Here is a 16,552-nt window from a genome sequence, read left to right on the forward strand (position 1 = left end):
GTGAGCTACCCAGGCTTCCCTATAGAAACTTTAATATCCACTTGGCCCAGGAAAAAATGTACTAAAAGAAGTGTAAGAATTCATTGAAAGCCACAAAACATAGTGGAATGAAATTAAAGATCTGAATAAATGGAAAGACATCCTATGTTAATGAATTGGAATCAGTATTGTTAAGATGGCTGTATTATCCAAAATTATCTATAGATTCAGTGTAATCTCTATCAAAATTCCAGCTGCCTCTTTTTTTTAATTGACATGCCAATCCTAAAATTTATATGGAAGTATAAAGGGTTTAGAAAAGCCAGTAAAATCTTAAAAAGAACGAAGTTGAAAGACACACTCTCCCCAATTTTAAAACTTGCTGCAAAGTTAGAGTAGTAATCAAGACAGGGTGATACTGACAGAAGGATTTCTGTATCTATTTATAGATTTATATAGATAGATCAATGGAATAGAATTGAGGTCAATAGAATAGAATAAACCCTTATTTTTATGGTTGATTGGTTTTTGACTAGGCTGCCAATGTCATTTAGTTGTGGGAAGAATAGTCTTTTCAACAAATGGTACTGGAGCAAGTGGATATCCACTGACAAAAGAATGATGTTGGTACCCTGCCTCATACCATATATAAAAATTAACTCAAACTGGATTACAGACTTGATAGTAAGAGCTAAAATTGTAAAATTCTAAGAAGAAAGCATAATAAATTCTTGAGGTTTTGGGGTAGGCGATGCTTTCTTAGAAATTACATCAAATGGGAGTGCCTAGGTGGCGTAGTTGGTTGTATTGGACTCTCGGTTTCCACTTAGCTCTGATCTCAAGGTTGTGGGATTGAGCCCTGTGTTGGGCTCTGTGCTCAGGCGTGGAATCTGCTTGGAATTCATTCTGCGTCTCCCTCTGTCCCTCCCACTTCTGCCCTCTTTCTCTTTTTCTTTTTAAAGAATAAGCAAATAAATCTTTAAAACAAAATGACATCAAATGAAACAACAAAAGAAAAAATAGGTAAATTGACTCCCTCACAATAAAAGCTTTCGTGCTTCAGAGATCACCATTCAGAAAGTATATGTAGAAATAGTGTAAGTACTTTTCCCTTTTTTTTTGCCATTTTAGTTTTCCCATTTACTCTTTTGTCCACTCATAAGGCAATGATTATTATGTACGTAGTGCTTTGCAAATTCAAAGTACATATTTGTTGGAAAGAGAAAATTTAAAAATATGTATTTTATTTTATAACAGTTTTCTAATTTTAGAACCTTCATAGTAATTACATTTAAAAAAAATCGCAACTTTATTGGATGCTTCCTTATTTCTACCTTGTCTTTGATTTTATCTTTGTTCTTTGCTGCCTGAGCTTCTGTTGTTCTCCTTGGTACCTCTGTTCTTTTCCTGTTGTTTGCTCTATTGCACACTTTTAAGTCTGACCTGTCCTTAGCATATGTAATTTTCTCTCTCCCTTCCTTTCATCCTTTGAATGTATGTCCATACACTCATTTTTGAGGTTCTTTTGTTCTTTCTTTCTTTCTCTCTTTGTTTTTGAGTAGAAACTGAGATGTTTTTAAAAAGCATAGGGAAAGGAGGGAATTTGAATGGTACTAGAAAATGGTTTACTTCTCAGGGCATACTGAGAATGAAGTTGTTGGGTAAGAGCACATCTTCCTAATTTGGGTTCTGCACCGTTGAGGAAAATAGTATTGTTAATCATGTCGAACACATGCCCATTAGCGTTCATTTATTTAAACATGGTTAGCAAGGAAGTAAGTGCAACCACTGGCATATCATTTTATGAAAGGAGGAAATGGAAAAATTATCAGTTGTTTTGAGTGTATGAGAATAATATGCATTCAAAATATGAGACTTTAAAAGAAACTTTTTGTGATTCTTAGGACTACCGAATGCGGAAGTTGGAGAAGGGATTATACAGTTTCTCACTGACCCTTTATAGGCGTTTTATTTTGTAAAAATACGAGTTTAATTTAACCATTAGAATTTGAGTTTAATTTGTTTTGTAAAATATGAATTTAATATGAGGTTCTCATATTCTCCTGAGATATAATTTGTGTTTAGTATCTACCTTTCATGTTCCACCAGGTCTTCCAGTTTTGCCTCATATACACATATTTTCATTTTGTACTTTGCCTTAATTTCTAGATGTGCCTTTTATTCTTTCTGTAGGTTCTATTAATGATTTATTCATTTTGCATAATGTCCTCATTTAGCTATTTGCAGGAATTGATGTCTTTAAGTGTTCAGTCTTTCCTCCTGCAGGCCTGCCCTCTCTCCTTCCCTCTGTTACCACTTTGCTCTTGCCCCTGTCCTTCCCCCTTCATTTTTTTCTCTTCTAGTCAGCAATTGAAGAATTCTATCCTTTGCCCATAGTCGTTCTAATGTCTACATAACTATTGGTATTCTTCTATACTGTGATTACCCCTACTTCCTTTCTGGTTTCAAATCAATATATATATATATATTTTAAAGATTTTATTTATTTATTTGACAGAGAGAGATCACAAGTAGGCAGAGGCAAGCAGAGAGAGAGAGGTGGGAGAAGCAGGCTCCCTGCTGAGCAGAGAGCCAGATACAGGACTCAATCCCCGGACCCTGAGATCATGACCTGAGCTGAAGGCAGAAGCTTAACCCACTGAGCCACCCAAGCACCCCTCAAATCAAGACTTTTTTAAATTGAAATTACCAGTTCCCATGCCTTTCGTTCACTTATTCATCTGCCTTTCTCAACTAGTTATTTTTTCCCAACACTTTATTATACACATTTTGCAACTTACAGAGAAGTTGAAAAGAGTTCTACTATAAACATTCATGTACTTACTACTTGGAGTCCACTGTTAATATTTTACTGCGTTTGGGGTGCCTGGGTAGCTCAGTTGGTTAAGTGTCTGCCTCGGCTCAGGTCATGATCCCAGGATTCTGGCATCTAGTCCTACATCAGGCTCCTTGCACATTGGGGAATCTGGTTCTCCTCAGCTTGCTGCTCCCTCTGCTTGCTTGTGCTATCTGTCTGTCGAGGAAAAAAAAAAAAAGAATCAATGATAAAAAGATATGCACAGATCTTTAATGATTTCTCTCTTCTAAGTCAGTTGTGTTCTTATGAGAGAACTAACTCCCATTATAAGGCCACACTTCTAAAACTTGTGTGTTCATTTGGAATTTCAAAAATGGACTTTGAATGCCAGAAAGTACCTTAAAAATTTCTTTTTAATTTTTTATTATATAAATGTGCTACATAGTGTGATGATTATAGTTAAAGGTATTTTTTTTTCTAGATTTTTCCATGCTTCTGCAAATATTCTTAGCATTGCTAATGATATCACATAATGCATGCTGCAGGAAGTAACTTGAGGATGTTTTTGTTTAGTTAAAAGTGCAAGAATTTAAAGAAAGCCACGATTGCCCTTTTGTCTACTTCATAAACTGAATATGTAAAAGAGGTAGTTAATTCAAGACACTTCAAACATTTATGGAATGCTTTCTAAGTACCTGAACTCACTTGAGCTCCTATTAACCATGTTGGACAATTGTGTCTGCTCTGTAAGTGAAGAAACCAAGCCTCAGGTAGGGGAAATGGCAATGCAGCAGTTGAACTCAGATCCTCTCACTTTAACTTTGGTCCAGTGGGAACAGCTGCAGTCCCACTCGGTCTTTAGTTCAAGTGCCATTCCAGATAGTGTGATTTGCTGATGAATAAAGACCAAATGTTTTATTGTGTAGACTAATGTTAACTGTAGTGGTGACTGATGCAGAGGCTTATACCAATATTTTGAGTTCCCTATGATGAAATACTCAGATATAGAGAACTGCAACTATTGGGATCCAGACAGAACTCTGCAAGTGTGCTATATTTAGAATGTGACTTACTGATGCTACTTACCCATTCTATTTTCACAAAAGTGAACAATATCATGATTGAAGTGCCACTTAATGTGGCAAAATGCCTATTTTTCAGAAATATATTAAGTGAGAAACTAATTGGAGAAAAGAAAGCCTTGTTGGTATATCTATTGTGGAAGGTTTCTGTTTCACAACATCCTTCAAGCTTACTTCCCTTCTTTCCCTTAGGTAGACAGATCCTTATTGACAAAATCTTCTGGAGAAAATCATCTTGACATCGTTCAGGTAATGGGCCTGACAAAATGTGGGCAGTTTTGTTTTTGTCAGTGGATGTAAAGTTTTAGCTCTTAGTTTGGCCAATATCACCAAGGAAAAGCTCCAAGAGATGAACCCAGCTCCTGAAGAAAAGTATTCATGAGGAATCCTCCTTGTGATAGCAACTCACTGAAAGTCCTTTAGGATCAGAAACTGGAAATAATCTGTTTCAGATCAACTTTTGAGTCTACAGCCTTATTTTTGTCATTTTGAAGATAGTCTGCATAGGAGCCAAAAACCTTTTACTTTTTCTAATATTAGTAAGGATGTCTGCCTACAGAGTACAAATCATGTAATTCTTTCAAAAACATTAGATTGTTTTTTGACATAGGTAATTGTTGATTTGGCTCGTGTGCTCCTGAGAAAGGTGATGGGACCTGGCCAATGACTCATGTAAACCTCTTGATATTCTCTGTAGATAGGACAAGAAGGACAAGGAAGACAGAAGTTTTTCCCATTTCCTGCTTATCCTGTGCCTCTGTCTCTTTTCCTGTCATCTTTCTCTCAGGACTGGCTAGCCTGGAGCCTGTTGAAACAGTTTTGTTTGTTTTTGAGAGAGAGAGAGAGAACAAGCAGGGAGGAGAGTCAGAGAGAGAAGGAGAAGTAGATTCTCTGCTGAGCAGAGAGCCCCATGTGGGGCTCCATCCTGGGACACTGAGATCACAACCCAAACCGAAGGCAGGTACTTAACTGACTGAGCCACCCAGGAGCCCCAAAACAGTTTTGTTTTGAGGCATTTTTTTTTTTTTAAGATTTTATTTATTTATTTGACAGAGAGAGATCACAAGTAGTTGGAGAGGCAGGCAGAGAGAACAAGAGAGGGAAGCAGGCTCCCTGCTGAGCAGAGAGCCCGATGTGGGGCTGGATCCCAGGACCCTGAGATCATGACCTGAGCCGAAGGCAGAGGCTTAACCCACTGAGCCACCCAGGCGCCCCTGTTTTGAGGCATTTTTAAGAAAAGATAATTCTTTGTAAGTCTGTTTCCTGGCAGATCTGGGGTTTAAGGCAGTGTTCCTTGAGGAAGAAGGAAATGGATTATGGAAAAAGAGGAGACAGAAATCCATTAGAAAGAGTGCCACCAGCAGTGGCTTCAGATAGTGTCTCAGCCGCCTAATTTGGGTGTGATTCATTTTGCGGCCACTTTATTCTTTGAGCCTTGGATCTGGTTTATTCATCTCTCTTTCCCCAGTGTTATTGGAATGTTAAAAGTGCAGCCATAATCCTTTACTCCTAACGAAACCACTCTTAAACTTTTGATCAAATCTTTACTTCTTCTTCTATAATTATTCATATGTTCCTGACATTAGAAAATACCTTTTTTTGTTTCCTGTTTCTGTGGAATGTCTTTGAATGTGTCCTTGGAAGGCTGGCTGAAGGATGGATATTGGGTGATATTACTGTGCATCAGTTAAATTGTCACTTTGAAAGAGGTGCTTTGAAAAGAAAAGTACTGCATGCTGCTTTTTTCTCAGTAGGTGACTAATACTTAGATTGTACATTGTTACTATTAAGTGTATGATCTTTAAAATGGTGCTGAGGGTGAAGATGAGGGAAGACTTCTGAAAAAACAACACTGAGCTTTTCAGAAATTGTCCTGATTTGTGGCTGGGACTTCTCAGCTGCTGCTTTCAGACATAACATTCCTTCTCTTCATTTCCATTTGAAGGAGTCCTTTCTTATCATATCCAGATAGATTTTCTATGGCGGAGTGAGGAACTATAATCAGTCTTCATTCTGATTGACAAACATAGCATGCTAGCTATGTGGGAATAAGAAGTGGTGTCAGATAAGAGGGGAATGGCCTGAATTTTCGTTGAAGACTTTTTTTGGAAGAGTGAATTGATGAAGTGCTTCTGTTTTATTTTGCCTGGAATAAATAAATTCCAACACATTAAAGTCACTTGGAGTTTTGATATAGTTCATTCTACTGGGACGAACTTACTTGAGAATTCCTTTGTGACTCACGTTTATTTTGTTAAAGCTAGGAAAAAAAAGTTTTAAGTCAATGGGTATTTTGCTAAATGAACTGTACTTCTCAGGAATTTGTATATCATGCAAATTGGGATGGATTTTCTTTTTTTTTTTAAACTTTTTTTTTTTTAAGATTTTTATTTATTTGTTTATTTGACAGACAGAGATCACAAATAGGCAGAGAGGCAGGCACAGAGAGAGGAAGCAGGCTCCCCGCTGAGCAGAGAACCCGATGCGGGGCTCGATCCCAGGACCCTGAGATCACGACCTGAGCCGAAGGCAGAGGCTCAACCCGCTTAGCCACCGAGGTACCCCTGGGATGGATTTTCTTATGGGAATCTTTAATTTTAAATACCATGTGTTTGGAAGGCCAGATCATCTTTACTACCCTTATTATTTAATCCTGGCAGATGAATTTTTCTCCCCCCCCTTTTTTTGTAAAAATGGGTCTATTTCATAATAACAGCAACAATAATAGATCCATAGATACATTCTTAATCGATGGCCTACATCAGTTTTGTGTTTGTCATCCTATCTTTGGCACTTTCCACAGTACCTGGTAGTAGCAGGCACACAGTTATTGTTGCATGGACAGTGTTGTTAATTGTTAATTGCAGAATAATTAATCATTTGTTATTTTATGTGGTAATAGTTTAATTGGAATTGTTTTTAAAGTTACACTAAAGGGCGCCTGGGTGGCTCAGTGGGTTAAGCCGCTGCCTTCGGCTCAGGTCATGATCTCGGGGTCCTGGGATCGAGTCCCACATTGGGCTCTCTGTCAGTGGGGAGCCTGCTTCCCTTCCTCTCTCTCTGCCTGCCTCTCTGCCTACTTGTGATCTCTCTCTGTCTAATAAATAAATAAAATTAAAAAAAAAAAGTTACACTAAAAAGCCAATTTATCTTTGCAAGTTTAAGGTTCTGTGTTAAAATTTCTTGAATATGTTGTTTCAAAGCTTTAGAATGAATGACTTTGCTGAACTGTTTTTCGCTCTGTGATGGAAATAAGTTTTAGAAATAGCTGTAGTAATTTTAAACTGTTAAGTAGAATTATTGCTGACTGCAGTTTTTCTGAGGCTAATGTTATAACACATTCTTTTTTTTTTTAGACTTATTTATTTTATAGATAGTGTGTCCGTGTGAGCATGGGAGCAGAGGTGGGGAGGGTAAGCAGAGGGAAGGGATCTCCAGCAGATTCCTCACCAAGCTTGTAGCCCGAGGCCGGGCTCAATCTCACAATCCTGAGCTGAAATCAAGATTCTGTACTCAACTGACCGAACCCCAAGGTGTCCCTACAACACATTCTTATAGATTGCTGTCTGTGGGTATAACATGATAAGAAAGAATTGGGAGAGGGGTGCCTGGGTGGATCAGTGGGTTAAAGCCTCTGCCTTCGGCTCAGGTCATGATCCCGGGGTCCTGGGATCAAGCCCCGCATCGGGCTCTCTGCTCAGCAGAGAGCCTGCTTCCTCCTCTCTCTCTGCCTGCCTGTCTGCCTACTTGTGATCTCTGTCAAATAAATAAATAAAATCTTAAAAAAAAAAAAAAGAAAGAAAGAATTGGGAGGTTTAATAATTAGTATAAATTTAAATATTCTAAAATTTGTTGGAATAATTTGATAGGAAAATGTATTTGGTGACTAATTTATATGTAAATACACAAATATAATTTTTCTAAAAGTGAATATGTAAAGGAGCTTTAAAATAGTCCAAAGAGGGGTGCGTGGGTAGCTCAGTGGGTTAAGCCTCTGCCTTCGGATCATGTCATGATCTCAGGGTCCTGGGATCGAGCCCCACATCGGGCTCTCTGTTGAGCAGGGAGCCTGTTTCCCTTTCTTTCTCTGCCTGCCTCTCTGCCTACTTGTGATCTCTGTTGAAGAGATAAATAAAGTCTTTAAAAAACAAATAAATAAATAAATAAAATGGTACAAAGAGAAACATCCTAAGTAAATTCTGTTTCTGTTTATTCTGTTTATTTCAGGGCCAAACACGGTGAAATCACATTTCACAGTTAAAACACCATTAAGAAGACAATATGGGGACTCCTGGTTCTGGAAGGAAAAGGACGCCTGTAAAAGACCGATTTTCTGCAGAAGATGAAGCTTTGAGTAACATTGCCAGAGAGGTGTGTCTGCAAAACCCCCGCTCAACATTGAGTTGCACAGTTGGAAACATAAAAGTGCTAGGGGGAGGAGGTATATATAGGCTTTCATTTACTGAGCAGATTTTAGAATGCTTACTTGTGAATAAGATGTTGAATCTGACCTCTAAATACTGTATTAGAATAGAATATAGTTATTTGGATATCTGTTCCTCTTACCGAAAAATTAACTTTTCATTTTATTTTTTGTGGATCACTTTGAGGTACCTGTAATGTTTTGAAATTTATAATGAATCTTTAGTATTAAAATTTCTATGGTAATTAGAATGTAGAAAATATGATAACTGTATTATTGAAACACTCATGGGCTATACAGTTAGCATATTCAAGGAGGCACTGTATAAATGTTGATAGAAAGAGGCCTTACTTGGTGTCTGCCCAGATTCAGTTATTTTAGCTGTTTTTTGAAATACTGCAGTGGAATTTTTATGTTTAACTTTCAGCTAGCACCAGAGCTTCTGGAGCATTTTTGTTTTGGTTTGTTGACAACTCAGAAGAAAGAAGAAAATGGAGAGGGTTGTCACCTGTTGAATCATTGGCAACATTTCCTGTTGCATATTGGAAATTTAAGATAACTCCCAGCTGTGATTTCTTAGTGAGGTGCCAACTTTGTTTCAGACTCTGACTCTATCTGCAGCTGCAGACCTGACCATAAATTAATCTGGTACAAGAATTGGTTAGAGCATTATTAAATTATATTCTTTTTGTGAAGATTAGTCCCTCACCACTTCCTCTTTGTTATTCTTAGTAAATAGCTCATTTAGGACTGGTGCTATTTCCTTTTTTGACATATTATACAGTCTTTTTTTGATCCAGCTCATTGTTACATTTTTCCTCTGGTAAGCTACTCAGTTAGCTTTTGAATTGGATGTCAAATTCTGTAGAGGGATGTTTGAAGCAAAGAAAAGTTGTCTAACAACTATTGACAAGCTTATGATACTTTAACAAAATCACTTTTAAAAAATCAAGTTGAGATATTTTCAGATAAGAGGGTAAAAGATACTTTTTTTTTTTAAAAGATTTTATTTATTTGGCAGAGATCACAAGTAGGTAGAGAGGCAGGTGGAGAGAGAGAGAGGAGGAAGCAGGCTCCCCGTGGAGCAGAGAGCCCAGCGTGGGGCTCGATCCCAGGACCTTGGGATCATGACCCGAGCCGAAGGCAGAGGCTTTAACCCACTGAGTCACCCAGGAGCCCCTAAAAGATACTTTAAAATGAAGTGAAAATGAGATACAAGGATCTTAAATATTTGCACAAATGAAGCATTTTGGAAGCCTATGTTTGGAAACATAGTTTTATTTGAAAAGTGAAACTACTCAAAGTGTTCACTTCCCAAATTAGAGGGATTTACCCAGATTTCTATAAAGATAGAAAATGTTGGTACCTTCTCGGCTTTTTTGTACTAAGTATTTGAACTCTTTTTGGATTTATGATGCTTTGTTTGCAAAAGTGGGTGTATTCTAAACATTTAACACTTGAGTGCTTTCTGTGCGACAAATGCTTCTACGCATTTAAGCTGCATTAATTCATTTAATCTTCACAAAATTCCGAGATTGGTTTTATTATCTCCATTTTAACAAAGAAACCATTGCACAGAAAAGTTAAGCATCTTTCCTAAGGTCACACAGCCAGAAAATAGCAGAGCTTGGTTTCGATCACGTGAAGTTTAGCTCCAAGGTCTTAGCATTTAACTGCTTGCCGTGCTGTTTCTCAGTATTCTCCAACTCCCCCATTAATAGTTTGTTTTTTGGTAACTATTCATGACTTTGAAAGCACTTGCCCATTTTGATTCTCACAATAACCTTGTGAGTTAGGAAGGATATGTATTACTATTAGCCTTATTTACAGATGAGGAAACAGACAAAGCTGAGAGATAAAAGTCTAAAAGATATCAGAGCTGGGGTTCTAATTCAGCCACTTAAAACCATTGTTTATTCTACTGTCCCATACTGTTTCCAGAAGAGGCTGGCTTTGGAGAATTTTAAGTGTGGCTTTGAATCCTGCCTCAACTAGTTTCTTGTTGAGTAATTTTGTTAAGTAATTCTTATGGACTCCAGTTTCCTCATTTGTAAAATGGGAATAATATTGTCTTCATGTACTATAGGGCTGTTGTGATGATTAAAGGACACAAAGCATGTAAACCTTTATCCTAGTGTTAGGTTTGCAGTGGGCTATTTTGTTGCCTAGTAATAAGTTGGAATTGAAAGTGATACTAGAAATTTAAAAAGATATTTATTAAGATAGGTGTTCTAAAACATGGTTGATCACCAGACTCCCTCAGGGAACTTTTTCAGTGTGCATAGTCCCTGGCGTTTCTTGTACTTGCTAAATCGGAATCTGTGGGAGTTGAGCTCAGAAACCTGTATTTAAGCGCATGTGCGATTGTGCATGCACACTGACACACAGACACACAAGCAGTTTTCTTCCTGTGGGATCTTGATGGCCAGTCAGATTTGGGAACCATGAAACAAATGCAGAGAAGAAAAAACAACAACACAACAACAACAACAACAAAAACAAAACAGAAACAAAATACAGAAGAGATCTTATCCTGGATGGTCAGCTTTTTATACCTACAGGTTGTTTTCCTTTCTGTAAATTATTATTTTGCTATGAAATAACTTAGATTAATACAGTTATTAAATCACAAGTTATAGTATAATAATAAAAATTATTATAAAAGGATTTAAAAGGAGAGTATTTTTAGTTTTTATTTTTATTTTCAGAGCTCTGAATATGAATATGCCAACTCTTCATAACCTGGTCAAAAGGCTCAGCCTAACTTTCAATATGAAAGGGCCAGTTTTTATTAAGATTCAAATTATTTATTTGTGTGATGTAGTAGTTTCAAAACTAAAGTTTGAAAACTTTAGAGGAAATAGGGTTAGCAGTTTTAAAATAATTCCTTCATATATTTCTTGTGATTCTTTTTTTCGTGAAAGTTTTCATAACAATTCTCAATTGTTCATTCATACATTACATGGTTGACATTTGAGAGAACATCACCCCTAGACTTTATTTTCTCCCATATGATCATCCCTTTCACAAAAAACATGCCTGAAGAGGAAGAAACCAAACAGAATAGAACCCCCATAGTGATTAAAGAGGACAAATAGCTTAATCCCCCCTTTAATTGTTAAATCTCAACAGCTTAGTTTGTCTTTCTCACTTCAAATTGTTTTTTTTTTTTTTTTAGGTAGACAGGGAATACCATAAATAAAATAACCTCTTTTTCCTCCTGCTTACTATTTGCTCAGGTTTCTTTGCTCCTCAGTTGGCCCCAAGTCAGGGAACTAGAGGGAATGAGATGGAAAAGAAACAGAAGTCATAGATATATTCTGCAAATTGGATAATTTAGATGCTAAAATACGGAACTGAGTACGTAAAAAAAAAAAGTACTAAAATACGGAACTGACTTATGTATGGTAAAACATACATAACATAAAACTGACCTTACCCATGTTTACAAGTGTGGGATTCTGTGGCCTTAAGTGCATTCATATTGTTGTGCAACCATTATCACCACCCATCTACAGAAGTCTTCATTTTTGATGACCTGTGTACATTTATAAAAGATGTTTGGGTGTTTGAAGACTGCTCTGTGAAGTCAGGAATGTGGATGGATTTAGAAGGCCTGTCCTGTCTTTAATGGGCATGTTGCTCTCTGTTGGGGGAGCATGGGCTATCATAGCTCTTGGAAGAGTTCAGAGGAGCTGTGTCAGAAGGGATCACCAACAAGTCCTCTCGGATGTCAGAGGACCAATCTGCATGCTTTTTTTTCCTTCTTGCTTGTTCGGCTTTGATTGTTCCACAGGTTTGGGGGAAATGCAATTAGAGAGTTGACTTTAAGTGAAACTTACCTGAAAGCACAAAGTGTTTCAAATTGGGAACCTTTAGGCATCTAGCTTTCCAAAGGAGAAAGATGAGGGTAGCATGGAAGCTGTTTAAGCCGCCTTACTACAGGTAGTTTGACAAATATCATGGTGACTGTTACCAGGAAAAGAAATTAAGCCTTTTGAAGGGGTAGTGAACGGTCTTTTTAAGGCATCACACAAGCCTGGAATATTAATGATTTCCTTATTTTAGAGCTGCGTATATGAATGTACATCTCTCCAAATGGAAGTTATCAGAATGTTGCTTATTTTTGGACCTTATGATCTGAAAGTCCTTGTAGCTCTAAAATTTGGTGAGTTCCCTTGAGATTCAGGACCCAAAGAGATTCATGTTCATAATGTGCAGTTCTCTCAAATCTAAAGGATCAATGAAAAGCATAGAAATTGATCATCTTTTATAGGAATTGGAGTTTAGCAAATGGAGTGTTCAGAGACTTGTTGTTGAGCAGAATGTTCATATAGACATAGACATAGTAGGTACATACACTTACTAGTAATAAAGAAGAAAGGAAGCTTTTGTGGCTTTTTGACATTTGTGGCTGCTAGGGCTTTCAGATTTCATTTAAAAATATTTATTTATTTATTGAGAGAGAGAGAGTGCATGAGAGGGGGAGAGGGCAGAGTGGAGGGAGAGAAGGAGAATCCTCAAGTAGACTGGTATCATGGAACTGGATATCATGACCTGAGCCAAAATCAAGAGTCACTTAACTGAGCCATCCAGGCACCCCCAGAGTTCATTTTTCAAAATAGCTTTATTGAGATAAATTTTATCCATTGAAATATACAATTCAATGGTTTTTGGTATTTTGCAATATTAATTTTTTAAAAGTTGTGATTATAGTATGTATAACAAAATTTGCCATTTAAATTATGTTTTCAGACTACGGTTCAGTGGCATTCATTGCATTTACAATGTTGTGGAACCATCACCACTGTCTGTTTCTAAATAGTGATGAAAATCTGTTCTTTTCATCACCCCAGACAGAAACTCTGTAACCATTAAGTAAGAACTCCCATTATCCCCCTCTGCCAGATCCCGGTGAATTTTAATCTGCTTTATGTCTCTATGAATTTGTCTAATTCTGAATATTCCATACAAGCAGAATTACACAGTATTTTTCCTTTTGTATCTGGCTTTTTTCTCTTAGTGTAATGACTGCAAGATTCATCTATGTTGTAGCATGTTTTAGAACTTGATTCCTAACCCCCCCCACCTTAACTTCTTTCCTTTTTTAAGACTGAATAATTTTCCACTGTATGAATATATTACATTTTGTTTATCCATTTATCTGTTGATGGATACTTTGTTGGATTTCATTTTGCTGTCTGTGGAAGTAACAGCCATCCCAGGCATCTAGCAGTGAAAACCAGAAGTTTTTGCAGGCTTTGATTATGTATCAGCAGCCTGAACAGAAGGATACGAAGACAAGAATTGGGCTTAGTTTAAAAGATACTGTCTAGTGTTACTGTTTTGTGGGACGATAACCATGATAGTTTGGTAGAACTAATGATTTCATAGTTATCTCACTATTTTACCTGGTTATTTATTCATTTTTAGGGCATGGTAAATTAAGGATAAAAAACTTGGTACAGATAGCAGCTTTTAAAATGCAAAGAATCACCATAATCACAGTATATATGGGTGTTAATACCATCTTTCATTTAAGAATTGAGGTTAAATTTGCAACGATGTGGATGGAACTAGAGGGTATTATGCTTAGCGAATTAAGTCAGTCGGAGAAAGACAACTATCATATGATCTCCCTGATAAGAGGTAGTGGAGATGCAATGTGGGGGGATTGAGGGGTAGGAAAAGAATAAATGAAACAAGATGGGATCGGGAGGAAGACAAACTATAAGACACTCTTAATCTCACAAAACAAACTGAGGGTGGCCTGGGGGAGCGGGGTAGGGAGAGGGTAATGGGGTTATGGACATTGGGGAGGGTATGTGCTATGGTGAGTGCTGTGAAGTGTGTAAACCTGGCGACTCAGACCTGTACCCCTGGGGCTAATAATACATTATATGTCTATTAAGAAAAAAAAGAATAGAGGTTAAAAGGGTGCCTGGGTTGCTCATTTGGTTAAGCATTCAACTGTTGGGTCTCGGCTAAGGTCTCAATCTCAGGGTCATGAGTTTAAATCCTGTACTGGGCTCATGCTGGGTGTGGAGCCCTAAAAAAAAAAAAAAAAAAAAAGAAAAGAAAAGAAAAAAGGAATAGAGTTTTAAAAACTGCACAAATTTTGAACGTCATTCATTCAGTAGATGTTTTTTGAGCATCTGTTCTTTGCAGGTGCTGTGTCAGATGTGAGGGATAGGTGTTGGACAGGTCTATCATAGTCCTTGCCCTCATGGAGCTTAGAGTCTATAGGGAGAAATAGACATTAAATAAAGAATTACAGAATGGACTAGTTGTTCAGTTTTCAGTTCCCTTTTTTCTTCAAAATTAATGTCTACATTTAACATGATAATTTCTGTCTTGAAAGCTCCGATTGTCAGTGTACCTCACAGTGGCATTCTTAAAATTGAGGAAATATAGTAATCTATTTATTTACAACTGTGTTAAGTGCTTTGAATGGACAGTAAATGATCTTATTAAAAAGTGTGTGATGGGGGACTTGACATGTTTGGGGTCTTTGGGAAGGCAACTGAGTTCTGAAGGGTGAATGGAATTATTCAGGGGAAAGAGTTGTTAGATGTGGGAAAGAGCTTTCCAGTCAGAGGAAGAATGTGTGACAAGGTTTTGAGCCTGAATGAGTGTGGAGAATTTGAGGAATAATAACAACAGCTAACATGTACTGATTACTGTGCTCATATTAGGTACCAATTACTGTCCTAAGTTCTTTATCGATTATGAATGCCAGGCATGGAGAAGTAAAGTAATTTGCCCAAGGTCACAAAGCTAGAAGGGTAAGGCTGAAATTTGTGTTTAGGCTCCTCTGCTTGTAAACTGCTATGCCTCCTGTGAGATCACTGTTAACACTAACATGCACAGCAAGGAGGAGGGAAACCAGAGAGGTAGGCAGGAGGCAGATCATATAAGCCAGTGGTTCTCAACCCTGGGTGATTTTGTCCCCCACAGGACATTTGGCAATGTCTGGAGATATTTTTGTCTGTCATAACAGGAGGAAGGGTGTGCTACTGGCGTTTGTGAGTAGAGACCAGGGATGCTCATACATATCTTACATTGCACAGGACAGCCCCCCACAACAAAGAATTATCTGGCCCAAATAGTCAATAGTTGAGAAGCCTGTTACAGTTTTTATAGACTGTATTTAGGATTTGGTCTGTGTCCTAAGAACAATGTAAAAACATTGAAGGGTTTTATTAGGGGTATGACATGATCAGATCTGTGCCTTAAAAGGCTGACGTTAGTGCAGATTAGAGATTATAACAGAAAGGTTATTAGTGGATGCGGGGAGATGAGTTGTGAGACTTGCAGAGGCAGTGGGGGCGTGGCCCAGAGGGATGGCAGTGGGGAGGGTGAGAGATAGTTGGGATGGAGAAGTAGTCAATGTTCAGTGAGTGGCTGTGTTTGGGTAGTAGAGAGGGGAAAGTTTGGATTGTGCCTCTGGGTGGTGGTAGGGAACATTTGAATAGGTAGGAGTCTTGGAGAGGGAGGACCATGGATTTATGTTGTATGTGTTGTATTTAAGGTGCCTATGAAGCATCTAAGTGGAGACTGAAGAGGCAGTTTGTGAATATGGATCAAGAATTCTAAGAAGTCTGGACTGTAAATAAACATTGAGACCTGTGAGCATGTAGAAGAAGGTGATTAAAATCATTAGTGTGGATGAAATTTATCTAGGGGGGAAGTGTAGAGTTGAAAATAGTCACTCCTCAGGCTGAGTCCTACAGTACTCCAGGATTTCAAGGTCAAATCTTGGATCCTTCTTAATTCTGACACTTTTTTGGTCATCCTTTTGTGCTTGGTTCAGATTGTTCTATGCAAATCGTACTTGTCTGGAGGCATAATTACTCTTATTTAAAATACTTTTGAGTGTTCTCAGTGGTGATACACAAAAATTTATAAAAAATTATGAAATGTAAATCAATTTCTTAGAGTTATGAAGAGTGACTTTTTTTATTTCTCCCCAGTTAAAATTCAAAGTACAAATTAGACAGAGTGTTTGAAAGAGTAAATTTAAGTTGTTGTTTTTAGTCATTTAGAATTCCTTCCAGTGGCATTAGTGCATGAATTCAGCCAATTCCCACAGTGTGCAGACCTTTCTCCATTTTTTTCCCCATTCACTCCTAGAACTAAGTTAGAGCCCTGACTCTGTGATGGCCAGCATCACTCTGAATATCCTGCTTTTCCTTGATTTGTTCCTCTAACCAGAATTAACAAGACTGAATTTTGTGTGATTGAAGAACA

At 37.6% G+C, this 16,552-nt stretch overlaps 1 protein-coding gene across 32 annotated transcripts in view; it reads left to right on the forward strand.

Annotated features, from left to right (window-relative positions):
- Positions 1-16,552, forward strand: part of LRRFIP2 (LRR binding FLII interacting protein 2) — a 107,617-nt gene that overhangs the window by 13,008 nt on the left and 78,057 nt on the right. For 29 of the 32 annotated variants that reach the window (XM_032356043.1, XM_032356255.1, XM_032356337.1 and 26 more), the window contains exons 2-3: positions 4,072-4,128; positions 8,107-8,250. The exons of 1 other annotated variant lie outside the window; for it this stretch is intronic. In XM_032356043.1, the coding sequence (XP_032211934.1) occupies positions 8,161-8,250 (90 nt within the window). In that variant the 5' untranslated portion in view covers positions 4,072-4,128; positions 8,107-8,160. The remainder of the gene's footprint in view (positions 1-4,071; positions 4,129-8,106; positions 8,251-16,552) is intronic. 2 more of the 32 variants (XM_032356127.1, XM_032356249.1) reach the window with 1 other exon arrangement.

This window comes from Mustela erminea, chromosome 1, assembly GCF_009829155.1.
Source record: "Mustela erminea isolate mMusErm1 chromosome 1, mMusErm1.Pri, whole genome shotgun sequence".
NCBI classification, from domain to species: Eukaryota; Metazoa; Chordata; class Mammalia; order Carnivora; family Mustelidae; genus Mustela; species Mustela erminea.